Source organism: Panulirus ornatus, chromosome 13, assembly GCF_036320965.1.
Source record: "Panulirus ornatus isolate Po-2019 chromosome 13, ASM3632096v1, whole genome shotgun sequence".
Taxonomy (NCBI): domain Eukaryota; kingdom Metazoa; phylum Arthropoda; class Malacostraca; order Decapoda; family Palinuridae; genus Panulirus; species Panulirus ornatus.
This window is the reverse complement of record NC_092236.1, coordinates 5,802,870-5,829,582: the sequence shown is the minus strand read 5'-3', so window position 1 is coordinate 5,829,582 and position 26,713 is coordinate 5,802,870. Positions and strand designations below refer to the sequence as shown.

Here is a 26,713-nt window from a genome sequence, read left to right as displayed (position 1 = left end):
GTGATGGTGCCAAGAGCGATGTCCTGAGCTTCTCTCTCCTTTGGAATTTTGGAGGTCTGACTTGACAACTGTATGTGCTTGTGTATCCAACCAGATTGCGAGTTCTCGAAAGTTTTCCTCCCATCAAAGCATAATGCTGATACTTTCTAGTTCTAGTCTTTCGTTGACAGATCTTTGACTAAATAGAAAGCAGGTTCCAAGAGTCATTCGGTGTAGTTTCTATAATTCAGACATAGCTGACGTCCCCTGGATTAATTATTTGAGAGTTTGAGACTATACAGAATTACGACCGACTCGCGATGCAATATCCGTTTTTATTATTATTTATTTATTTATCTATTATTATTATTATTATTGATAGAATATAGGTATAGTTGCTACAAAAAGGGTGACTTTCGCTTCTCATAAAACATTGATTCCTGGCTTGTCTAATAATCAGATTTGGGTTTCATGTCACTTTGCTTCGACTGCGATGCGTGTGTTTTGTGTCGGCCGGCAAATGTGACATTCATATGTTGACCTCAACTGCCACTCATCGAGGTATCTTGCCAACAGTGACCCGCTGTGTTTGTCCGCAAGTGAAACCAGCGTGAACTTTCAACATCCGGACTTTATTCAGGTCGCATTTCCCTTTGCTTCAAAATTTTGAGCGTCACCATGTGTATCAGCCTTTCTACACTTTTTCAGCTTTAGATTTACAATATCACTCTCATTGCCGTGATTATGACCCATTGTGTTTGTATAATATCTTCTCTAGACGACGGGTAAGCGAAGTTGAAAGCCCGTAAACTGATCCTGAATGCGAGTAACATTGTCAGCATAACCGGGGTAAGCAGCGCTAGAGAGCCCGCAGGCTCGGTTAGGCTATTACGTACGACCGGATGCGTTACACCAGCTTGTCACGGAGGCCGGTGATATAGATTGTCGACGCCAACCTCACGCGCTCCACCAAGGTCTGTAACCGCATCCTCACCTCCACATATTACACACATCGTTTCTTTCTGGTCCTGACTTGAAATTATACATACATACATACACACACACACACACACACACACACACACACACACACACACATATATATATATATATATATATATATATATATATATATATATATATATATATATATATATATATATATATATATATATATATTCATGTTTTTGTTCATACTAATCGCCAATTCCCGCGTTAGCGTTAAGAACACAGGACTGAGTCTTTGAGGGTATATCCTCACTTGGCCCCCTTCTCTGTTCCTTCTTTTGGAAAAGTAAAATCTGGAGGGATGGATTTCCAGCCCCCCGCTCTCTTCCCTTCAACGACACGCAAGGAAACCGTGGGAAGTATTCTTTTTCCCCTATCCCCAGGGATTATATATATATATATATATATATATATATATATATATATATATATATATATATATATATATATGTGTGTGTGTGTGTGTGTGTATAATCATACGCCTCGTAGTTTATATCACCCAACCTTTTTTTAGCCTGCACTCTGATACCGATATTACAAGTGTCCTTTTACTTGTTCAGTTCAGTTCCTTGTACTAATTATCATTTTTTTTTTTTTTTACCAAAACGCAAATGGGAAAAAAGTAGTTACCTTGCTGTATATCACATTGGGTTTGTGGTTCTTGTTGAAAATGTGTTTGTGGAGGTTGACGTGAATAGAGGTGTCGCACCCTTGCCTTAAAATAGATTTATATTGAAATGTACATCGGATCAGTACAATCACAGTTCAGCGGGGAAATCACTGACGAGCTTCTTGGCACTGTTAGCTTAACCAGGTCTCCACTTGCCACGGGCGCTTTCTGAACATCGACGGCCTGGCCCCCAATAGTTGACTGTGACACACGGGCTTTTCACAGCACTGAATTCTGTGCTGTTTACACTGTCTTGCTTGTGACACGACACTCTCTATCGGGGTTCATAACACGTACACTCGCTGCGAAGCCAAGAGCAGACTCTGCTCCACAGACTCGCGTCACAGCTCCCCGTGTGCAACAGCAGATCTGACTGCTTGACAATACCAAGTTCCGTGAATGCAACAGCAGTAATGAGGCAGTGTACCCACGTGTTCATCCTTTTTATACCCCACACAACCCCCCCTTGGTCACAAAAGGTGATGCAGTGCCAGAAAGTGACGTCTTGAGCGCGCCTAGCAACAAGGGAATCACGCCGTTGCGTGTTTCCTTGTGGGCAGATTCTTCTCGTAAGGTTACAGATGATTGAGGACAACTTTGTTCTTATAGGCAACTTTAAGAGTATATTCACGTGATCGTTGTATAGAAGAAAAGAGTAGCACCTTGCCAGAGAAGGAGTATTCTGTACATTTCTAGACAGCCTGAATGGCTTTACGTGGTTGAATAGAAAAAAAAACATTCCCACATGGAAAGCTGTAAATGTCTGAAGAAATTGTTAGATAGGAGGAACTCAGTGCTCTGCCCATTATATTTCACGGAAACGAATTTCCTTCATTCATTATCCGGGGGGGCTGCGCACGGCGGCTTGTTCCCCCACTGTTGTTTGTGTGTCGTCGAAGCATTAAGTGAGGTGTGAAAAGGATCGTTAAAAGACCAGGTAAAGTGGGTGGGGGGCGCGTCTGACAGCCACACCGGGTCGAGCTAGGCGTGGCGCGCCGCAGTGGTGCACACGAGGGGACGTCCAGTGGTGGTGGAGGGTGTATAGTTGTTGTACCTGCACTCATCTACAAAAATACACACGGACAGAGTTACGCGCACCTCTCTCTCTCTCTCTCTCTCTCTCTCTCTCTCTCTCTCTCTCTCTCTCTCTCTCTCTCGGTAGTAGGTGGTAGGCAACCACCGAATAGGAGGTGTATTACCTGCACTGCCGTCCTTGGTGCCGGGGAAGGTTACTGACGACTTGCGCAGTGAACCAGCACTTCAGTGGCTGTCACGTGTCACTCATTGCCCCCAGGTGGTTGTCTCTCTCCTTCACCCACCCTTGGGCTGCCGGCTCCAAGTCCACAGACATGCAGTTTCTCTTGTCATATACACAACACGATAGCAGTGTAACTCGCATGACTCGTTCTTCCAAACTACAGTATCTTCCTGTTAACTTGACGCTCTGAGCTCAGCATTTGGCACTTGTCCCACCCTTAGTACTGGCCACATCTGAATCGGCTGTTATCCCTGGATGACAGTGACCAAACTTTGGATCACACGTCTTACGCACTTTCAAAATTGATCTATTTTGAGTTCAAGAGTTCGAGAGATATCTTTCTCATTTGTATCCGTCTCATTTTGGGATGACGGCTAGCTCTCCAGGTCTTCAGACAACATGTGGAGGTTGTCGTCTGTCAGTGCATTGGTTTCGAAAAAAAAAAAAATGTGGCATGCAAAATGTGTCCGAATGGAGTAATAATTTCAGTATATCCGGGCGATTAAGGTGGAGAGAGAACCTTGACACGGTTTCCCTGCACCCGAGTGACTTGCTAAGACTCAGTGGATAGATAAGAAATAAAGACTAAGATTAGGGAAAGCAGATACAAAAAAAAAGTGAATGAATAAACGAGAAAAAGCTTACCGTTTCGAAAGCAACCTTGAGTTAGTTCATTCTGCATTATCTCGTAGGTAACTTCAGGAAGCTGAAATATAAGTTTATGAGCATTGAATACAAGTCATTTCATTGACATATAAGACATAAAAGACTGCTTGGGTGATCAATAACATGATTGAATTTGAAGCAGCTAGTTTGCTGAACCTGCCAAATAAAGTAATGATCGAACTGGCCAGTTTTCGTGGCGAAAGGAACGCCCTGATTGGCGGATTCTCGTGACGTCATGTCAGAGTGTCATTATTTAGATACACTCTAATTGATCGATTGCATGACGTCATCGCGTAAACGCTTTGACAAGTTCCTTTGCTCAGCGAGTCAACAGAGCGTTCCCCCCAGGCTGTGTCAGGCCGTTCGGTGCCGTCGCTGTATTATTCTTCTTGTGACTCAGCTAGAGGAAGGCCCCGGCAAATAAGAACGCCACACCCAAGTGTACCCTACAGTAACCTTGTTAGCTTCACTTGGGAAAAGAACGGCGAAAAAAAAGCTGTAACCAGTGCGCGAAAATGATCCTCACAATACTCGATATATATATATATATATATATATATATATATATATATATATATATAGTTTGAATGCGATAAAGCGAAATCATTATTTAGTTATTGATTGATTGATTGTTTAGCCGCCTCTGGTCAATTTTTTGCTTTCAAATCCACAAAAAACTGATCACGAGAAAAAAACGATCCCCTCTGAAAAGTAACTGGACTTAAAATCATTTTTTTTTTCTAAGTGCCTCCTCTCAATTATATGTGCAAGATCATCTTGTTACGAAATCATTTCACGTATATATATATATATATATATATATATATATATATATATATATATATATATATATATATATATATATATATATATATATTTGATTCTTGAGACGTTATCTTTTTGTGTGATATCTCTAAAAAAAAGATTGAATAATGCCTGAAGTATATTTCGTTTCACACTAGTAAGGTAGGTACCTCTTCCCATGATCTGAGGGAGTATTCCTCGGACAAAGAAACAATGCACCTCCTTCCTCATGACCCAAGAAAAATAAATCTACCTTGCCGGGTTCCGTGTGGGTTCCGAGGGCCTGTGGCCACGTACGGCACTGGAGTATCATAACCAATCTGCCCGTTGAAGCCGCCATCATGCTCCGGACGCCCGCCCGTTTCGCGCATTATCACGCCAATAATCAACAATCTAGGATATGTTTACTATGACCTCGTGTTACAGGGAAGGGAGGGGAGGGGTAGAATTGAGTTGATGTTTTTCTGATAAATGTGTGTTTGTTGCGAAAGCTAGCGAGAGTTTGGAATGAATGAAGTACAGCATTTGTGTTGATGGCTGACGTCAGCAGAGGGATCAACAATGGACGCACGTCATCACACGGCGGCCCCAGTCACGCCTCTCCAGGGAACAGGATCTTTGCATACGCACCACTGTGTGCCTCCTGCTGGTGCTGCTGTTTGTGCTGCCTTGCTGATGTTGCTTTTGCTTCTGGCCAATGGCAGTTTTAAACAAGTAAGAATGATAATTGTTAATAGTTATGGTGATAGCGGTGATGATATACATTCAGGCTATGGTAGAGGGGCAGGGGGTAAACAGAGAGTATTTACTACAAGAAGCGGAGTGTGGCATTGTACTTGATGATGTCCACTGTGGTTAACATGAGGCATTTCTTATTGTAGCCTGCACTAAAAGTGGTTTGGGTTTCATGCGGTGGTGGTGGTGCCCAACTGCAACTCGGGGATGAGGGATCTCAGAGATGGCAGACGACGAGGTAAGATGATGCAGTAGCATCTTTCCGAGCTGTCAGTTGCATCACGACAGCGATATCTGCAATTATGCTGCTGCTACTAGCGTGGTCTCGTTACTTTTACATTTGGTGGTTTATTGCTGCCGCATTTGATCAACTGCAGCTTTGGTGGTAAAGCCGCTGTCACAGTAATGGTGTTGCTGCTGGTAGAGCTTCTGTTTTATTTATACCACTGCTAATACTCCTGCTCTCCTAATGTTCCTGCTTCACAGCAGCTACTGCTGCTACCGTCAGTACTGCCACAACTGAAGCTGTAAGATGCTTCTATTTTCGGTATTGCTACGGTGTTGCTTTTCTTTCCATCAGTAATAAATCTTTATTTTCGGTACGCTTGTCCTTGAGCTGCTTTTTGCAAGTTGCCTCTGCACCTCAAACTGCCGTCCGTTTCACTTTTCTTCCCGAGGATGATCCACCAGCCCTCGTGAAGGCTGCTGGATAATCTCTGCATGGACGAGGGGCTCCGCCTGCCAACCGCTTCTCTCCAGAGGGCGATAAGCTCCACAAGTTTCGCGGTCCGACCATGTCAGTCGTAGGATTTGTCGAGGTTGGTGTGGTTATAAGGTTCAGGCCACAGCTCAACCCCTCTTGCCTCTCCCGGTTGGCTATTCCATATTATTGAGCATTGCAAGTGCCCTTGAATAATGATAATATATTTAAAACTCAAAACTTTTGATAGAGCTAAGATGTGAACGTGGGAACATAGCTAAAATGCAGAGGGAAGGTTATTACCCTCTCTCCCCCCGCCTACTTTTCGTTTCGTGTGGGAATATTCAGAATAATGAAAGGAGTTACTGGTAATGTTCGACTCAACGAAGCAGAGCTGAACCTGCAAGTGCTTTGTCCCGTTACAGCCTAAAGCCCGACCAGTCATTGTGTTTCCTAGTAATGACGTGGAAATAAACGGCAATGATCTAGTCTTTTGAGAGCTGCAAATCTCCTTTCTTCAGAGTACGAACTGCCTCCTGAGCGACTTAAAGGAGTAATTTCAGGACGCTGGACGGCAGCTGGAAGTGTTAGATGACGGCTGCTTTTTGATATTTTAAATCATTCTCATGTCTTTACCATCCTTAATCTGGCTCATTTTCAGGAGAAGAGTCCTCTTATGTGAACCCCACCATTACTTGATTTTCCCACCCTCGCCTCCAAAATAGTCTCTCTTCTGGTGAAAGTCTTAGATTCTCATTGGAGGCCCGTCACGCCATAGATGCAGGTGTAGGTCGTCTTTTGGAATGGATTATTGCTTCTCAACCTTTTGGCGATGATGGAAGTGCAGCGTAGCTTCCTCTCATATTCTGGGTGCAGTACATCATTAGAATTAAACTCCCCTTCATATTCTAAGCGCAGTACATCATCAGTGAAGCCTCCCCTCTTATTCTAAGTACATGAACTCGTCAGAGTTCAGCTTCGCTTCATATTTCAAGTACGGTAAATCTTCAGTTATGGACATCCTTCACATTTTGAGCACAGTAAACCATCAGAGATTTCCCCTCACATTCCAAGCGGAGTCCGGCAAGCAGTTGAACGCACTCCACCAAATCCTCACTCATTACTTGTTACCGGCGGCACGGTTGGTGACACCCAACGTGTCCCCATTACGTGTCGTCGGCAGCACGTGTGGTGGTGACACCCGCTGCCGCGTCCCCAGTACGTGTCATTGGGCAGTTCGGGTGATAGCATTCCCAGTACGCGTCTCCTGTAGCGTGTCTGGTGACTTCAGCCTTCGGTTGACATTTGGCTACCGAAGTTATATAAGCCGAGCCTGGGGTGTGGGTGCATTACTTCACATCATGATGGCGGGTACAGTTGTTAACCATTAGTGGTGGTGTTAGAGAAAGCAGACATGGTCTTTAGATGAATTGCTGAAAGCAGTCAAACGATGGATGGAGGCCACCATGGTAGATTTACTTTATTGTCTTACGTGCCTCTGTCATCCTCCCCTTTCAAGGACCATAGATGTTGTAAGAACATGTATGGTTTTGGAGGAATGATTATCTCGAACAATTGAGTGAGGGTGGTCAGGATTATTCGAATGGTGGTTATAATTTGACGCTGTCGACTTAAATGACCACGGCAACCGATAGGCCCCAAGCACAAATAACCAAAGACCCCCTCCTCCCTCCGGTCATATCCACCAGTACGTGATGTGGAGGGTACTGCCTCCCTTCCCCTCCCCATACGTTCTCATTGTTCACCTTGTGTTCCGGACAACACCATTATCATTAAGCACATTATTTGCTGGCTAGGCTGTGGTCCACAGCGATACAGACGACTAGAACGCCTCTCGTTTACTTTTCCATTACGTTCCATTACGTTCTCCTTTATTGATTTCTCTGCTTATATCTAGTGATGTGATGTACCAAAGGAAATTAAGGGTTGTATCTCCGTGCCATAAAAGTTGATCGAATTCAAGTTGAATGGTAAAGAGAGAGAGAGAGAGAGAGAGAGAGAGAGAGAGAGAGAGAGAGAGAGAGAGAGAGAGAGAGAGAGAGCCGTGATTAGTAGAGATATGCATATGCCTCTGGATGTTTAGAAATGTCTCGTGATTAGTTAAGTAAAGCACGAGTCAAGGAGACACCTTTACTCCTGTCATTATTGCAGTAATCTAACCCCCCCCCCCCCCTCCTTCTTTCTCACTTTTGTGGAAAGGAAGTGCTAGTGTATGTGAGAATAGTGTAAGGCGTGCACGTGAGAAGCGAGGGCAAAAGGCGAGTGTGTTTATGTTAATGCGTCCCCCTTTCCCCTCCTACTCTGGTGCCAGTACATAAAGAGTCAGGTGCCAGACATGATAGGTGCCGCTTACTCGGGCACAAGTGGTACAAGAACTATGGCCTCAGATGCTGTCACCACATGTGGTGTCAGAACCACTGCCACAGTTGCTGCCACCACCTGGTGTTAGTGAGAAAGCGAGAGCTCATATAGGGCATGTATGGTGCATATGTAGCTAATGCATGTATGTGATTATATTCCTCATATATGTTTCTACGTACTTATGTACGTATATGCTTGCGTCATGATGTCTGTTCGGTATTCACATCCGTAGGCGGTCAGCACTGGTCAACCCTCCCAGTTTCCGCCCTGACACCGCGACTCAGCTGATCTTGGCCGCGCGTCCGACAGCTGCGGCGGCGGGCGAGAGCTTCCTGTGGTAGAGTACTCCATCCTCCCACGGAGCCACGGTGGGGTACCCCCGGGCCATTGTCTGTGGCCCTCGCTATTTTCGGCTTGGCTTCCAATCGGCTCCCGGAATAAATCCACATAGTTCTGTGTTTGTGGCTCTTCCGTGGGGCGTCGTGTGGGCTCGTTAATCTGGCGGGTCCACATGTGACTTGGGTGAGGGTGGACGCAAGCAAGCTTAAGTGATGTGATAAATGAAATGTAAAAATCTTATGATTACGCTGCTGAGGTTGCTCAGTTCCATTACTAGTGGATCTGTCGTGCGTGTGTGGGTCTTGTCGTTCATGTAGGTCGTCAATGTCTGTCGTGTGAATTATGTTGCACTGCGTGTAGGAAATTATTGCACTGTAGAATGGGCGATTCATTGTGAATACGACAGCCGGACTGCGGGTATTTCATCGTTACATGGGAGGCATCTCGGGATTAGGGGCGAGATAGTAAGATATGAAGTGTAGAAAAGTTGTATCTGAGTTAGGGAATAGGGCTAAGTTTAACTTCATGAGCATGGCTTGGCATTTCCTCTGACCGTTAAAGGTAAAAGTCAAAGGCTAGGTCATCATGTCAAGGGTTTAGGGATAATCGTACTCTGAAAGGGAATGGATGTGTCAAGATCGTGTTTATATTCTTGTGCTGGGGGAGCAACAGGTCGATGGTGATGATGGCGGAATCTTAATGATTAGAGGGACACATCTGGCGGAATCTTAATGGATAGAGGGACACCTAGGTATTTTCACCACGATCCTAAGTCTGTTGTTGTAGTCCACTGCGCATTTATCTTAGTGTAGGCAAGGGAGGGAGGAGGTTAACTTAAAGGAAAAAGAGACAAGCAGAAAAATGAAGTTAATTACAGAGAACAAAAGATACATTTAGAATTCTATAAATGTAAGATTGTTATAATATTTGCACCGAGGAGAGTTCCTCGGGTTCCCTCACCGGCCTGGCCAGGCCGTAGACTGGAGTGGAAAATGTCTGAGCATGTTTATACTCAGAGCTAAAATTATCACAAAGCAGCGTGTCTCGTGACCTACAAATAAATAACTTGTCTAAAAGGGAGAACCTGAAGAAACCAGTGACTCCTTAGAATAGTGCGAGGCTGTTTACACATTATTTCACTGGGAAGTATGGGTAATTGAGTATCGGTTACCTTATCCGAGGGGATTTTATCCGAGCACAAAATCCCCTTGTGATGGCAATAGGAACATTCGGTCGATATGTTCAGAGATTTCCCCGTACAGAAAGCTGCAGTATTATTTAAGAATGCTGTGGATCTTAAGGAACATTAACAAGATAGAAATGTACAGGCTTTCTTTACCAAAACCCATGTAAGGTCTGCACGTGTATCAGAGACATCTTACACATTGAAAATCACGCTATCTCATGACTGCTTCGCTGTAGTCGGATACACGGTAACATGCCCCCTCCCCCTATTTAACGGGTCTCGGAAGGCCATTACAGATGCTGTTTTTTATAACAAAATAATCGTACATCGAAACGTCGTTAGCTCATGACACTGGTGGGAAAGAGGGAGGCTGAGCGCCTCGCTCTGGTGGTCTGGTCGGTCAGCCCCAGGTAAGGTGTGTGGACTCCCAGGGTCTCGAATGTCTGCAAACTTGCCTTCCTGGATGGTTCTCAGCGATTGGCTAGTCTGGCTGGGTTATTATGATCAAAATTTGTTTCGTCGTGCTCAAGGTTCGTACCGTCGCGTTCAAGGGTTTCGTCGTCGTAATCATGAAGCGTTCCGTCGTGCTTGTGCTGTATAGTCTTACTTGAGGGACAAACAGTCGTGCTTAATATTGGTGATTTCGTGCCCAGAGGGTCGTACTAAAGAGGTTAATGAGGACAAATTATGGTCACGTGATTGAACTCTCAGACGCTCTGTTCATCTCAATTTAGCCGCAAGGATCACAACCTGTCAGACGCATTCCCTGGTCGGCAGCCAGCGACGGTACTGCCAGCACGCTGTCACGACCTGCCCGACTCGTGTCCAGGCACTAAAAAAAAAGGAAAAAAGATCAAATATCTGTATATGTGGTGATGGTCTAGCTGCTGCTTTAGGGTCTCTCCTTTTGTTGCAAGTCGGGTGCATTTCTGTTACAGTAATGCCTATGGCTATTCTTTTATATAAGAAACTAGCCACATAATTGTATATTCCATATTCATGTATATATGAACGTAATGGCGAAAATCTGCGCATGTACAAAAAGCGACTGGTCAAGTTAACAAACAGGTTGCGGACACCTAACCCAAGTGCCAAACATTATGTGGATATTTCCGGTGAATGTTTTGAGGAATATTTACCTTAGAAAATGTAGTTGAAGCTTCTCAGTAAAGTGTAGCACAGTGTTATAACCTTGAGGTTACAATACAGGTAAAGTTGCCCCTGACGAGGTTGCAGTATGAATTTACTGTTGGAAACACGGGAGCCGATCCAGTTTCTGGTAATGGGTATAGTAAGCTTCGAGCTTAAAGGGATCCCAGAGGTCACATATGCATATATAACAATGGGGTTACCGAGTAAATCAATATGCAGGTCTTGGACATTTAATGCCATGAATACCTGACATTACTTGGTGTCGAAATGTCAAGATTTCTTTTGGGTGACAATATTTTCTAGTTAACTTGCGAGTTTGCACATTTGATGCTTTTCCGACAGTAAGAGCCTTTAAATCACATCACCTCTACGTTTTGGCTACTAGATTTTTTCTGTAAGGATACTAAAACCAACGTTTCTTTCTTCATCTTTTTTATTCAATACAACATGACATCAGGTCCTCAAATTACTAATGGCGTCCTGGTGGTGGGGGTGAAGCGGCCGTAGAGGCTCCCCGGCTCGGCCACGCCCGCCCGCCCGCCACCACTTCCGGCATTTCTAGTACGACCCGCCCACTGCCTGCCCGCCGCCAACCCCCCCTGGGCCTCCTACACGTTTACTACGCAAGATCCCGGGTGGGGAGAGGCCGCGGGACAAAGCATGACGGGGGCATAAACGGGAGAGGCCCCGTGGGACACGCCGGGGCCAGGCGAACTACACCCTCCAAATTGGTGGTGCCAGCAGGCAAGAGCGAGGGTATGGCGCTAGCCACCGTCCAAACCCACACCGTGATATGTGAAAGCAGATGAGACTGTAGCCACCCCGCCGACACACACACACACAATCGGTGAAGGCAAAGCGCGGCTATAGCCACCACCTAACCCACACCTAACTGGTGGGAGGCAAAATGTCAGCTGTAGCCACCACCCCGCCCACACCCACACCAGGACACATTAGCTAACATGCGGCGGCAATGTTAGAGCGACTGGGCCCGTCTACAGCTGTGGCAGCCAAGGGTGTGCTGCAGCTGCGGCGGTGGCACGACGCACGCGGCAGCAGCGGTGGGGCGGGAGGAAAACATACCACAAGTTGTAATAATGGAAAAAATAACATGGCGGGCCCAACACACAAAACATTATAGTTGATAAACGTTCACATTGGTGCAGGTGGTGGTGGGTGGGGCGGTGCGGGGCGGCCGGTCGGCACAGCTGTTCCACCAATCATCACCCCACGGACAACACCAACACTCCAATACTGCTGCTACTGCAGTGCTCGAGCTAGTGGCGCTGCTCTTTGGTGGCGGTGATGGTGATGGTGGGGAAACGCTCCTGCGGCACCGGGTCTCACCAGCTGAGGGCTTTGGGGCGCGGGGGCGACGGGGAGAGCAGAGGAGGCAGCCCTGGGTGGCAGCAGCAGGTGCTGGAGGTGGTGGTGATGGGTGGGTGTAGCAGTAGTCTAGTCTGCTACAGCAGCAGCAATTACTACCAGCCCTGGCCCAGCCTCCCTCTCCCCCTTCCCCAGACCACCGGTGGTCCAGGTGTCTCCAACTCTCCCTGTCGCTCGCCCGCTCACCTCACGTACCACAATAAAACAAGATGGGTAGCGCGGCGCGTGCTCAAAACACACACACAGCGCCACGCCCCCTTACAAACATAGCAGCGTTAAAGGAATGTTCATCGCGAAGCGGAGTTTGGTCGCGTGTCAATGTTGGTACAGATACACAACAGAACTACCGCCACGCACCACCAATATAAGGTTCCCCCAAATAAATCTAAACAGCTAGCAGGGTGGGTACCAGGCGTCACCCACTACCTAAAAACGTCGCCAACCTTCGCCCACACTCCAAACTGGTGGACAAGGCCACGAGCATCAAGTAGTGAGCGTTGCTATGGCAACCACCCTGGGCACTGTAAATAAAACTGAGAAGCGTAACTACAATTCTTCCGTCAACTGTTGAGACCCAGAGAAGCATAAAAAACCAACAATGCCGCACTTGGCAAAAGAATACAAGGAAAAAAATTGACATGTTGCTGAAGAGAAACTGTTTGCAAAGTATTGTATTTTCCTACACAATAATATAATCATTAATGAGCATGGTGTATGGTATTCATAATAAAGAGTGGTCAGGCTCACTGGATGGCCGCCATAGCGTCCACAAGTGACAATCTTAACAGTGTTAAACAATGCGGGAGGTGGACAAGAAACGAAAAACATATTGATAGATGTGACGTGCCTTACATTAGTATTATGTAGTACAAGAGTAAATTTTCAACTGTTCATTTTTGTTTTTTGCAATATGTATACACTTGCTATTCCTTTAAGAAAATTGACAAAGACACAGCTAACAAGAAGTATATGATACGTAAATGTATCGACCTCATTCAAACACAAAAATACAGCGCACCCTCTCCTTCCTTATTTACTGTATAATTGACTTTCAGACAAACAATACAAAATGGTCGCTATGAGCGAACGTTCAATATAAAAAGAAAGAGGAATTCAAAAAAAGGGTCCTCAACATGGCCACCACCGACCTCGGGTCAGGCGGGACTCTGGTTCCTCCTTTACAATGCATCTCGCTTAACACAATATTCAACTAAGAAAAAAAATAAAAATGGTATTTTTTGCTAGTTTGTTGAACTGACCAACCTAGCTTTCTGCTTTCATATAGAACATGACTAATAAAAACAAGAAAGATCTTAGTGGTCTTGAGAGACGAGTACGGGTGGCAGTCCTCCAAATTGTTTGTAGAGTTGTAATACACGAGTTCTTATAAGTGGGGGGAGGAAGAGCCTTCGTCGCTTCATGATCTATCACGAGGTATATCCATGCCTTAATTCATTTTCTCAATAACATCAATTCAGTACCAACTGTAATTATTTTCGGTCACAATGGGCGTCACTACGGGTAGCACAAGTTGTTTTCATCCCTGGATGTCCCAGCAACACTCGTCTCCCTTAAAGGGATTGATGGCGGTGCTGGGGTGGTGCAGATGACGCAGACGAAGATACCCTCTCCCCATATTCAAACACTTGTCTACTACGTAATATTTCTATATAACTTGGGTTAAATATCGATATTTTCTAGAGGGCCAGCCACCCGAAGCGCGTCCCTAGAACAACCAACCCATTTATAACTGCGCTACCGCTATGGGCGACAAGTCCTTTACTCCTGGCGGGAGGGCTGCCCATAAGGCACGCCCGTCAGCGCCTCCACACCCTCCGACGCCCACACCTGCTGACGAAGGCATGGCATTATCGCTGCTACTGACTTGACTGTTGATGGTAGCTTCGTCGGCAGTACAGGGTGGTCGTATTGGTAGCAGTTTTATTTCCTTCAAGATGTATTAGTACAGATGGTTGTGGTGGTGGTGGCGGTGTTGGCGGCGGCAGACTGGTGGTGGTGGTTGTCGTGGTAGTTTGAGACGGTAGCGCTTCTTAAGAGCCAGATAGTGTATAAAGGCAATACAAGATTTTAGCAAGTAAGAGATAGTATGGTGACTCGTTTATTATTATAATGGGTTTTAGCAGTTCCGTTAACAAGATAAACTGGAAAGCAGAAAAAACTGTTCGTTTGAAATTTGTTTACAATATTTAGTGGGCGCAATCACTTCACTTTGAGGTCATCATTGTGACGAACTCTGGAATGAAAAAACAAGAAAAGAATCAGAATACCTTACCACAGTATAAAGGGGCTCCTGACAAGAGAAGCTTTACTGCTCACAAAACTGAAAAATGTTTAAAGGATTAAAATTTCAAATTTTCAATAAATGATTTTTCGACTATGACAAGCAAACCTATTGCCAAGCATTGCAATTACAAATGACAATTACATTATAAAATGCAACAAATAAGGCACTATTCTAAAAGTATGAAAAACAAGTACAACTAAAAGCTGGCAGGATAATAACATGGACAGTCACACCAACACACAACACATGAATGGTTCATACGGGAATTTCCGGATTCCATTACCTACCTAAGGAACCTTTGCGTCGATCCGGAAAGGCGTCCTTGGGTTAAGAGGCACTTGGGATTTAAAGTTTGCTTAAAAAGTTCTCTGAACCGGAAATTTTCAACAATAAAATAAGGCAGATAATTTCGAATAAGACATTTTCATTTTGGCAACAAGTTTTAGCCCTATCTTAACGCATGACATGACATGGGTATGACACATTTGCTCAAACTTGCAACTGCAAGAGCGGTTTCAATGTGTGTACAACCCAAATGTGACATCTTCATACAGACATTAACCATTAGAGTATGGTCACCCATCTTCATTAAATACATCAGACATCTAACATATGCATATCTTGACTACTTTCAGTAAAACTACTCCATAATACTGACTGGACAATAACGGATAAACTTAAAACCATTTTGCAAGATTTGTTTACGAATTCGTCCACGCTAAACACACTAATTGTCTTACATGGTATAATAAAAACTATTGGCTATGCATAATTTCCATGCCAGCATCTGGAAATTTTTTTGAGTCAACTGAGGATGGGGTTTTATGTGGATTCTGAATGCAAAGTAGAGCATTCAAAATAGGAGGGTCAGGTGGAGAAATCGAAATGAACACGCATGATTTAGATACAAAAGTTCGAAAGCCAATGGATTCACATTTTACTAGATGAACCTTGGTTGACCCCACTCAAACGAAACCGCAGTGATACTGGCATTCGCATGGAAGGCGGGAAAGCACACAAACAAGAGAGTTCAATGCATCAACACGGCCACAGTGAACCAACTTGGGTGATAACTAACAGGTAAAACTAAAGTTAGGAAGGTGAGTCACGGGCGAGGGGAGTATAGGGCGACGAGGCGCTACTTTGAGGTCATCATTCTCACAAACTCTGCAAAGAGAAAGAAGCCAAAGGCTACTCTGGAGCGAGTCGTGCACCATAAAAGAGGTTAGTGTTAAACTAAATATAAATGTTAATTTCAAATAAAACTAAATTAGACTCCCACACACATCAGAGTTGCTATGATTTTCAAAGAAATTGGAATGGTAACAATTTATGCGGAAACGTCTAAAAGTTATAAAATCATTTTACAGCTCTGATGTGCACAATGGTGGTCCAATTAAACTAAAGATGGTTGTATTTTCTAAGAGAATGGTTGGATGTTGCAGGTCTGCAAAAAATCAGCAGCAAAAACAAAGTTAAAGGAAATAAAAGTTGTGTTACCGATGACTACCATATATATGAGATGTGTGTTGCTACGAAGTAGGTCGTGCACAGGCATGCGGGGCTATTGCATGTAAAGCTGCAGGTTGCAAAACCTGATGCAGCAGTATTCATGAAGCTGGCCAAGACTAGCATAATGAAATAAAGCCTATAACACTCTCTCCAAAGGAATTAATTTTTTATTAAAATTCATGGGCCCCATAATGAATTGATAAACCCCTATTTAAATAAATGCACTAATAGGAGACCTAGTCTATTACTCTGTGGATTTACAGTAAGCGATGTCACCAAGTGTTCGAAACATCATTCTACACACAAACATCCATGCCACTCACCTTCAACCGACCACCAGTGTTACCAGCTACTGTGACCTGAACAAAACAACCAATCGCAATCTTTCCACGGTACAATTACCATATGCTATCATTAACAACCCAGTTTCCTGAAGTTATCCCTCTAACACAACCGAAAAAAAGCACGATTGTGCCTTTTACCTGCTAACGGATTCGAGTTGGAACAACAATCACCCTTATTACCAGCACCACAACTACAAGATATCCTTTTTAATGCCACAACAGTGCCCAACCCCGCCCAACCTACCATCACCAACTGGCAAATTCAAGAATGCTAAGCAAAATATTGAACTACTAAACCTACACAACCTTAATATATATATATATATATATATATATATATATATATATATATATCCCCTCTATTCATTATCTCAAGCTAGCACTAATATTCATCCATTACCATGTAATAACAACACATTACTTGTATTTGTATTTCATTCGTGTCTTTGTCTCAACCACGAATACAAGTGTAATGTATATACTGTTATGGCCGATCATGCACCACTGATGACTTACAATCAGGCAGAAATGAAATATTTAAGCATGAGACTGCTGGTGTGCAAGGATGTATAACAGTATTTACTTACCCTCATAGTTAACCTGACCATCACCATCAATATCAGCTTCCCTGATCATTTCGTCGACTTCTTCATCAGTAAGCTTCTCCCCGAGGTTGGTCATCACATGCCTGTGAGAAAACAGCCATTATGACTTTGATATTAAAATCCTCTGCTATATCAGTCCTTTACGTACTTACACAGATGACGTATCTTAGATGACCATCAATTAAATATTTTGCGGGGGGCTTTTTAACCATTGTAATGAGACGCTAACGACGTCCCAACCTTCCATGCCCACCTAACCCAAGACGTCCCTTACCTGAGCTCAGCTGCTGAGATAAAGCCGTTGCCATCCTTATCGAAGACCCTGAAGGCTTCCCTGATCTCTTCCTCGGAGTCCGTATCCTTCATCTTGCGCGCCATCATCGTCAGGAACTCTGGGAAGTCGATCGTTCCGTTGCCTGCATAGGAATTCTCCCAGTGAGCTTTGGAGCAATCTAGTAATACCTATCCGTTACATTCAATATATTACGAAACAGCTGCTGAGCGTTCACAAAATAATTACTACTACCAAGTTAATCAGCTGATTCTGCTGAATATATAACAGCCTGCGGTTATCAGTCAAGTTGCTTAATGCGTAAAAAAAAAAAAAGAAAATTCTATATCTTTCGTAGGTTCCTACTTTTGTTTAAAAAAGGTTTGGGGAATACAACAGCCCATCTCAGTCACCTACAAAAGTAAGTTAGGTGGAAATTATTCTTTCTTCCCCGCCCAGACGGACACACACATGTACTCATCACATATGGCATAGATTAGCTTGTGTAATGTATACATGGGGGAGTAGACATGGTGCAAATATACAAGGTTAAGAGACGGGGCAACGTGTTAAACTTTCTACCCGTAATAATGTAACAATATATATATATATATATATATATATATATATATATATATATATATATATATATATATATTCGACTAATGATTAGAGATGGTATAATGTGAATGGGGGGCTATGCAAAGGCAATGGAGTGAAGAATTTGCAAACAAAAAGGTATTCATAATTCTAGTTTCACTTGTGGGATTTATATACTGTCAGCTTTGAACTGATGAGGCTATTAAAAGCTAGAATCAAGAGTTTACTAAACACTTTTAACGACAACAGGCTGTGGAACACGGATGAATTCACTACATTACTGCATTGTCCAGTTTGTCCACTAAATGTGTACTGTTGTTATTGGCAAACCAAGAAAATTGCGCCACCGAATCCATGAACTTAGGACATGACGTTCATTCCCTAACTCGTTCACAGTTTGCATGATACGAAGGAGTTAAATGATAGCTGTCAGGTTACTAATCTTACACACACACACACACACACATATATTTATTCATTCTATTTATTTTGCTTTGTCGCTGTCTCCCGCGTTAGCGAGGTAGCGCAAGGAAACAGACGAAAGAATGGCCCAACCCGCCCACATACACATGTATATACATAAACGTCCACACACGCAAATATACATACCTATACATCTCAATGTACACATATAGATACACACACAGACATATACATATATACACATGTACATAATTCATACTGTCTGCCTTTATTTGTTCCCATCGCCACCCCGCCACACATGGAATAACAACCCCCTCCCCCCTCATGTGTGCGAGGTAGCGCTAGGAAAAGACACCAAAGGCCCCATTCGTTCACACTCAGTCTCTAGCTGTCATGTAATAATGCACCGAAACCACAGCTCCCTTTCCACATCCAGGCCCCACACAACTTTCCATGGTTTACTCCAGACGCTTCACATGCCCTGGTTCAATCCATTGACAGCACGTCGACCCCGGTATACCACATCGTTCCAATTCACTCTATTCCTTGCACGCCTTTCACCCTCCTGCATGTTCAGGCCCCGATCACTCAAAATCTTTTTCACTCCATCTTTCCACCTCCAATTTGGTCTCCCACTTCTCCTCGTTCCCTCCACCTGACATATATATCCTCTTTGTCAATCTTTCCTCACTCATTCTCTCCATGTGACCAAACCATTTCAAAACACCCTCTTCTGCTCTCTCAACCACACTCTTTTTTATTTCCACACATCTCTCTTACCCTTATATTACTTACTCGATCAAACCACCTCACATCACATATTGTCCTCAAACATCTCATTTCCAGCACATCCACCCTCCTGCGCACAACTCTATCCATAGCCCACGATATATATATAATATAATATAATATAATATATATATATATATATTTTTTCATACTATTCGCTATTTCCCGCGATAGCGAGGTAGCGTTAAGAACAGAGGACTGGGCCTTTGAGGGAATATCCTCACCTGGACCTCTTCTCTGTTCCTTCTTTTGGAAAATTAAAAAAAAAAAAAAACGAGAGGGGAGGATTTCCAGCCCCCCGCTCCCTTCCCTTTTAGTCGCCTTCTACGACACGCAGGGAATACGTGGGAAGTATTCTTTCTCCCCTATCCCGTGCATATATATATATATATATATATATATATATATATATATATATATATAGAGAGAGAGAGAGAGAGAGAGAGAGAGAGAGAGAGAGAGAGAGAGAGAGAGAGCAAATATACACATATATATATATATATATATATATATATATATATATATATATATATATATATATATATGTACGGTTTTAGCAACATTATGATGAAATTATGATAATCATTTACAATAGTGAATTAGCTAATAAAAGCTGGAAATTATTTAAACCGTTACTAATTTTTGCTAGCCAGTTTGTAATGTGAAGTGTTAGGCTCCCTAGCTTTTTAGGGTGGTAAGTGGAGAGAAAGAACAGGTGGGACAAGGAAGGGTCTGTTTGCAGAGAAAAATCTAGGTCTACCAAGATAATCTTAATTCGCAAATTTTCAAAATCTGGCGAAAATATAGACAGCTTCCTTTTCATGCAGAACAATATTAAATAAAAGCCATGTAAAAATCTACACATCCATTCATGAGGAACTTTATCTATCAAAAGCCTTTTAGAAGTCTACTTACTAACCCAATACAGTTTCAGAGTCACTTGAGAAAACAAGAAAACTCAACGTTTCCACAAGCTAAGCTGTTATTAGTTCAAGAACTGTAAGCATTTAATAAAAGAAACCCTGTGAACATACGAAGGGAACGATATAAATATGTGGGATGGAGATAGGAGGGAGGCATAAAGTAGATGTGGACGCAAGGGACTGAAGGTGGAAAGTGGATGTTTTATTTCTCAGAACTAAACAATCCAGTCAAACGGTCGCTTACTGATAAATATACCTACCAACATATAAATCTCGTCTTTAGGTAATACGAAACAAAGCTAACCGCATTAATTTCCAATTCGCATTTTTTACTTCAAAGTCTTAAACGATGCAATACGTTGAGTCTGCAACAAACTTTAAAAGGTAACAATGATGTATCCTCCTGCGTATTAAAGAAAAACGACTGGTTCTTTAAGGGAGGCACAATAAGTAATCATGAAATAAACGTTTAAGTGGCAATGACTAAGTTTGAATGTCAAAGGACTAGAGCCAGTTGAATGGGACAGGCTTAGGAATCCATCGAGGGTGGAACATTATGACAGTCGTCAAAACACTCCCACTAAAGTAAATGAATAACTTACCTATGATAGAAAATATAAATCCACAGTTCACACCTAATATATTTCTTGCAAAACAGCTTTGTTCCCCAAACATATTTTTTTAACGCCTGTCGTTGTTTCCATTATCTGATATTGCACGGAATTTTTCCTCCGAAAAAACTTACTCCAGGTGAACATCCTTTACCTGTGGCAAATTTAATACAAAAAGGCACAACCTGAAATTTCCTCCCGACTCTTTGACACGAGAGCTTCTTAACTATAGTGAAATCGTGACGTCCACGATCTAATTCTACGAGTAGATTATCACGGAAATGTAATTAAATGTCATACAAAAGCAAATATCTTTAAATCTATATGCAATAAGCTGTAAAATTCTGTTATCAAACACGGGGAAAAATATCGAGTGGCTAGCGGTGGTACCCAAACAGGTTTTCTAGACATGGTACCCAAACAGGTTTCAAGAGTTCATGAGTGATCACAGGCTAGAGTCAAGGATGGTGAACGGGTGTTCTAAATAGTTACTTTTAATATCAACTGGTCAAAACTGGTGTAGATAATTGTGGCAACGCACTCTGATTTGTGTGGTGGTGGTGGTAGTGGATGTGATCAGGGTGGGTGTATATGGTGCCAGTAACGCACACAAGGGTAGGAAGGTGGTAGTAAACGTAGTCCGAGTGGTGCTGGTGGTGCCACAATGAAAAAGGTAGTGGACGTGACAAAGCTTTGTAGACCTAGAGGTGGAGAAGGTGGCAGAAGAATTGTTGTAGGCTAGGGGTTTGTGGGGGTAAAGGTGGGCGGAAGCGAGTGTAGCGGCTGGCAGCGAGTCTGGCAGTACGAGGCGCACGGCAGCAAGGGCACTGTGTCACCTGCCCAGGGACACAGCGGACGTTGCTATAACCACTACAGCATCTGCTAAATATCAGTGCACAAGCTCCGTACTTAACAACAGTAAGATTCCAATCTTATCTACAGTAGCACCACCATAACCTGCACTGCTATAATACCCTATTCATCTATTCTACAACTATTCATGTACACAAGTACTGCCACTAAAGACACCACACTGCCATCTTCAATACCCTAACAAAACACTACAACCAAAAAGGAAAATCACCCCTCACAATTAGGAAAGGCGTGGCACTCCCTTTCCAAGGAGCATAAGGTCATCAAACATGGAGCAACATCCTTTCATGTCCACATTACGGTTGGACAAGACCACAAATGGTCCCGAGATACTTGTGATAAAATGACCATGGCTACCCAAGACTTCAGCGAGCAACACTCCCCAAGTTGAGCCACCAGATCAGCTGCCAAGTAGAGCAGCGGCACTCGCCGGCTACTCTTAATTCCTCTCCAATCCACATTTATATAGAACATGTCAGTACGAACACCACCACACTGACCAGCAGTGACAAACTACTAGATCCAAGTCACCATACATGTTAAGATAGTTTCAATATCACTTCGCTGTCAAGATTAGTCCGAATCAATGAAACTATTATTCATCCGGATGTTCACTGCCTCATTAACCTATTCAAAGTTACTACATACTTCAGGTTACTCTTACCACTCAAATCTATAAATCCATATTTATTGCTTGTAAATCCCAACTGGGAACATTTATAAGATTCCACGCCACCAAGGCGGCGCCAGCAGGCCTCCTGCAGATCCCGGCTTGTGTGTGTTACTATGCCTAGACACAGTGTCCTCGCTGCATCGTGGGGTAAGGGCATACGAAACCCTGATTGCTGAACTGAAGGCGGGATGCCAAGTCCTACTGCCCTGTTGAACACCAACATCTACATATGAAACATCACAACCAGCTACACCAGAAAGAAGTACAAGGGACACAGCTCTTCATTCCAGTAACACAAAAGCGTTGGTCAAAGTATGGAAGCCATAACGAGTTTTATCTACTGTACTCAAGCAATTTATCCTGCTTTCCCTACGATCAGGCCCAGTGAGATGTAGTACGAAAGAACGATAACGTTGTACAAGTGCAATAAAACTATCCCATCCCATACACACATGGCCCATCCATCAGCAGAAATCCACAGCTACATATCCGGATCACTGCTCAGACGTGAGTATGCTCAGGGTTGTGGGGCCGGCGGAGTGCCAGACTACCAAGCCACCCACGCCCACACCATCCTTCAGGCTACACAAACCTAGTCCATTTACACCCACTTCTTGTTCACTCCAGCGAAACTCCAAAATGCAAACACACTATCCATCACAATGCCAAAGCTGATTATAAACAATCTGGTAATGTATTTTTTTTTTTTATTAATGTTTACACAAGAAAAAAATAAAAGTTTGCACCAACTCTCCTTTTAAAACATGTTACTAGATATCCACTGTGAAGGCCCTACAGCCGGTTTTATTTTTATGCGAGTGTGCGAGTGCGCGCCAATTATAAAGTACCCGCTTTAATTATACATGCGCGAAGGGGTAGGGACCACGGAAATTCAAATTTACTAGAACTGAAGCATATGAGCAGAAACTTAGGACGAAAGCACCTAACACATAAGCATATCTGGGACATATGTGTCGCTACATGCAAGGCGCAGTGTACCCAGTCACCCCAGGCAGAGAGGGGGTACAGGCCCTAAATCCCGACTGCACTCAGCAATGACGGTGCAAAACTATAGTTAATACGTTCACCAATAAACATGTTAGGATCTGGATTCCTAATAAGTGATAATTATGCGTAACATTTTTGGCAGCTATTCCATACACAAGTTCAAACTTATTCACTCAGATACAGCAGCTTAGTCCTGGACGAAGAGCAGTGGCTAAGACGAACGCTAAATCATTGCGTGACACCCAATGTCATTACCAAGTTAACATCAGGAACGTTTTGAAAGTAATCACTACCCGCAACCCACTACCACAAATCAGTTAATGACGTAACGAGAAATTTCAAAAAAAAAAAAAAAAAAAAAAAAATCATAGTTTACAACTTCCTGAGCTCAAGTCAACAAATGAGTGACAAGCAGCGATAAAAAATAAGTTATGCAAGAATCTGTCAGAAAAACAAATGGCAAGGTTGCAGGAAAACACTCCCTGGAGTCTTCTAATCAGGCAACAGTACGCGGCTGCGCAGGCTTGGAGGCTGCCCAAGGAATCCTAATGAACAGCTCTATCTAGCGAGTCAATCTAGGCGCACCGTAGTCAATATCAGCAGTTTTCATCAATCGTAGGGGCGTGTTCACTTCCTGGTTCTTGCGCAACCTCAATACCAGTACGGTACAAAGAAGAAATTACTTAAAAACTTATTTACAGGAGTGTAAGAACTTGTAGTGGGAATAAGTGGTTTGTACAAGGGGCGTGCAGTTAACCACTGGGGCATTGATCAACCCCACATCCATCACCTAGTATGTATACCTAGCCACAAGACTACCACGAACCAACGTGCTCTCGCTTATAATACCCAAGCTGCTTTAAAGTATGCTATCATACACGGACAGGTTTTACACACATCCCCAAGTCAACCTCCATCACATAATTTATACGAGTAAAATGTCTTATAATTCCTGATCCTTCAAAATTTGCTAGATTACAACATAAGCACGTTTCATTATTGGAATGTGAACTTCGTGTTGATCACAACATCGCTGGTGAACACTTCCTCTTTACTTTAACCCTACAGGTTGAAACAAATTAACAAGGGAACGCAACGATTCTCCAAAGCATGGTATTAATGATCAATATCAGGTCGACTCACTTTAACACACGCCAATGACAAACCCGAAAGGCCTTAGAGATGAGGGCACAATGGATACAGAAGGGAATTTTTTAACCAGAGCTACCAGACTCTGCTCTGACCCAAGTGTGGTTTAGGATGAGAAAGGAAATAATGGGTGCCATAATCGGATGATAATTTATATCACAAAGATTTGTGAATTAGGCGTAATGGAGCGAAGAACAATGTTGATGCGATACGGTGAGAAACAAGGTTAACAGTATCGTGAAGAGGGGCGATAATATACAAAATACCAGAGGGATAATGGCATAGTCAAGAGGACAGTATTACCGAGTGATGGCGCGCGAGGGAGGAGCAATCTGAATACCAGATGCGAGGATAATGCAAATATGGGGTTGCACGCACAATTTGAATTTCAGACATTAGTGCGAGGGGACCAAACACTATAAGGTAGGGTGTGAGAGGGAACTATGAATATATAGAATGGTGTAGGTACACCATGAATAATATATTGAGGAGGTGACGTGACAGTAAATGATAAGATTGGAGAGAGATGAGTGGACATGAAAAGCGTGTGATCCATATAAAATGTTGGTGCAAATAGGGTTTAAGAGGGTAGGATAGTGAATAAAAATACGTAAAGTAGTAGTATGGATACGGATGGGTTGTTAAGGGGGCAGTGTGAATAAGAATGGTGTATAAGGAATCAGTGTGTATATAAATGGTATATGGAAAATCAGCGTGGATATTAATGGGGTGTAAGGCGTCATAAGAGGGGTGGGATGGGTTGTTAAGGGGGCAGTGTGAATAAGAATGGTGTATAAGGAATCAGTGTGTATATAAATGGTATATGGAAAGTCAGCGTGGATATTAATGGGGTGTAAGGCGTCATAAGAGGGGTGTGTGGATATAATAAATCAGGTGTGAGGGGTAAGTGGATAGATAGTTTGAGTACGTATACAAAAACAAATTACGGTTTACTGGATTTAGGCAGCCATTCAGCTGAAAATATACAGTTGAGGTATTGCAGATATTAGAGGTTAAAGAATTTGGAGGTCATGATAGTTAAAAGTTAACTAATCACACAAGAGCTGAAGATTATCGTGACCTGGATATTTCCACACTTCTGATTAGCATATGAATGAGGTACATTTTGACAGCCAAGGTGGCATTTACACAAGGATGTTTACAGAGTAAATGGTATGCTTTATACATTACGAAGGGGTGTATGGTGTTAGCGAGAATTTAACGGGATGTTATGGATCATTGTCTATGTAAATGAGGTGTGGGGGTGAGGTGAATATACATAAGAGTTGTGAAAAGGGTAGTGTGTATATACATGGGATGATAATTCAGATGGGATAATGTGAGAAGCGAGTATAGACAAAATAAAGTGGATGAAAACAATAAGGCTAAAAATTGGGTGGGAGGACAGTGTGGATATAAAATGAGTTAAAGGGATGAGTGCATATGATTATAACGGGTGTGAGGGGGTCAGCTGTTGACATAAATGGGCTGTGAGAGGGCAACGTTGATACAAATGGGTTAAGGAGGGATTAAAGGGTAGGGTTGGTAATAAAAAGGTGTGAGGGGCACTGTGGATATGAATTGGGTGTGAGGGGCACTGTGGATATGAATTGGGTGTGAGGCGGGCAGCGTGAATATAACTGGAGTGGAAAGGTAATGTGGATATAAATGGGTTGTGTGGGGCCAGTGCAAATATACAGGGTGGAAGGTGTGTGGATATATTGTAACTATAAATAGGATCGGGTAATATGGATATAAATGGGGTCTGACAGTGGCAGATGTACATATCAGTGGGATGTGAGGGGGCAGTGTGCATATTTTTAAAATTGGATGTGGAAGGGACATCATGAACATTAAATGATGACATGGAACATGAAAATGGGGATCAGAGGTCAAAAGTAGCATTGGTTATGGTAGAAGAATGAGAATACTACACAAGAGCAGAGGGGACCCAAATGCTGAGAGATAATACCATGTATCTGGTGATGTGAAAGTCTGAATACCAAATGATGAGGGTACTGTCAATAACAGACAATGTAATCTTACTATTGACACCAAAACTGATACAAAACGCTAAAAGCATAGAATACCCTGGAGATTTAGGTACAAGTTATCTATCAACTACAGAAGATTACAGTTTAAAACATAAGATTAGTTTTTCTGAGGATTAAAACTTTCTTTCTACTCTAAAAATGCTGGTAAACTCTGTAGATAACCAAACCAATCCTCGACGACAGAACTCAAAATCCCTCAAGTCATCATCTCCCATACTTTGAGAGTTTCTCTACAAGTGTGAAGTTCATTGTGGCTGAGCGACCAGTATCTCCAGCAGCAGCGGAGGTGAAGGTCCACTCAGAGATAG

General features: G+C 43.1%; 1 protein-coding gene across 2 annotated transcripts in view; it reads right to left on the bottom strand.

Annotated features, from left to right (window-relative positions):
- Nucleotides 1-11,294: 11,294 nt before the first annotated feature.
- LOC139752700 (calmodulin) overlaps nt 11,295-26,713 on the bottom strand; it is a 32,000-nt gene continuing 16,581 nt past the window's right edge. Inside the window, exons 3-6 of one of the 2 annotated variants that reach the window (XR_011713561.1) lie at nt 17,306-17,447; nt 17,014-17,114; nt 15,649-15,737; nt 11,295-14,519 (exon numbers count right to left, since the gene is read on the bottom strand). Coding sequence is in view for 1 of the 2 variants with exons in the window: in XM_071668517.1 (XP_071524618.1) it covers nt 14,491-14,519; nt 17,014-17,114; nt 17,306-17,447 (272 nt within the window). In the remaining variant the exon portion in view is untranslated. The remainder of the gene's footprint in view (nt 14,520-15,648; nt 15,738-17,013; nt 17,115-17,305; nt 17,448-26,713) is intronic. The other variant, XM_071668517.1, reaches the window with a different exon arrangement.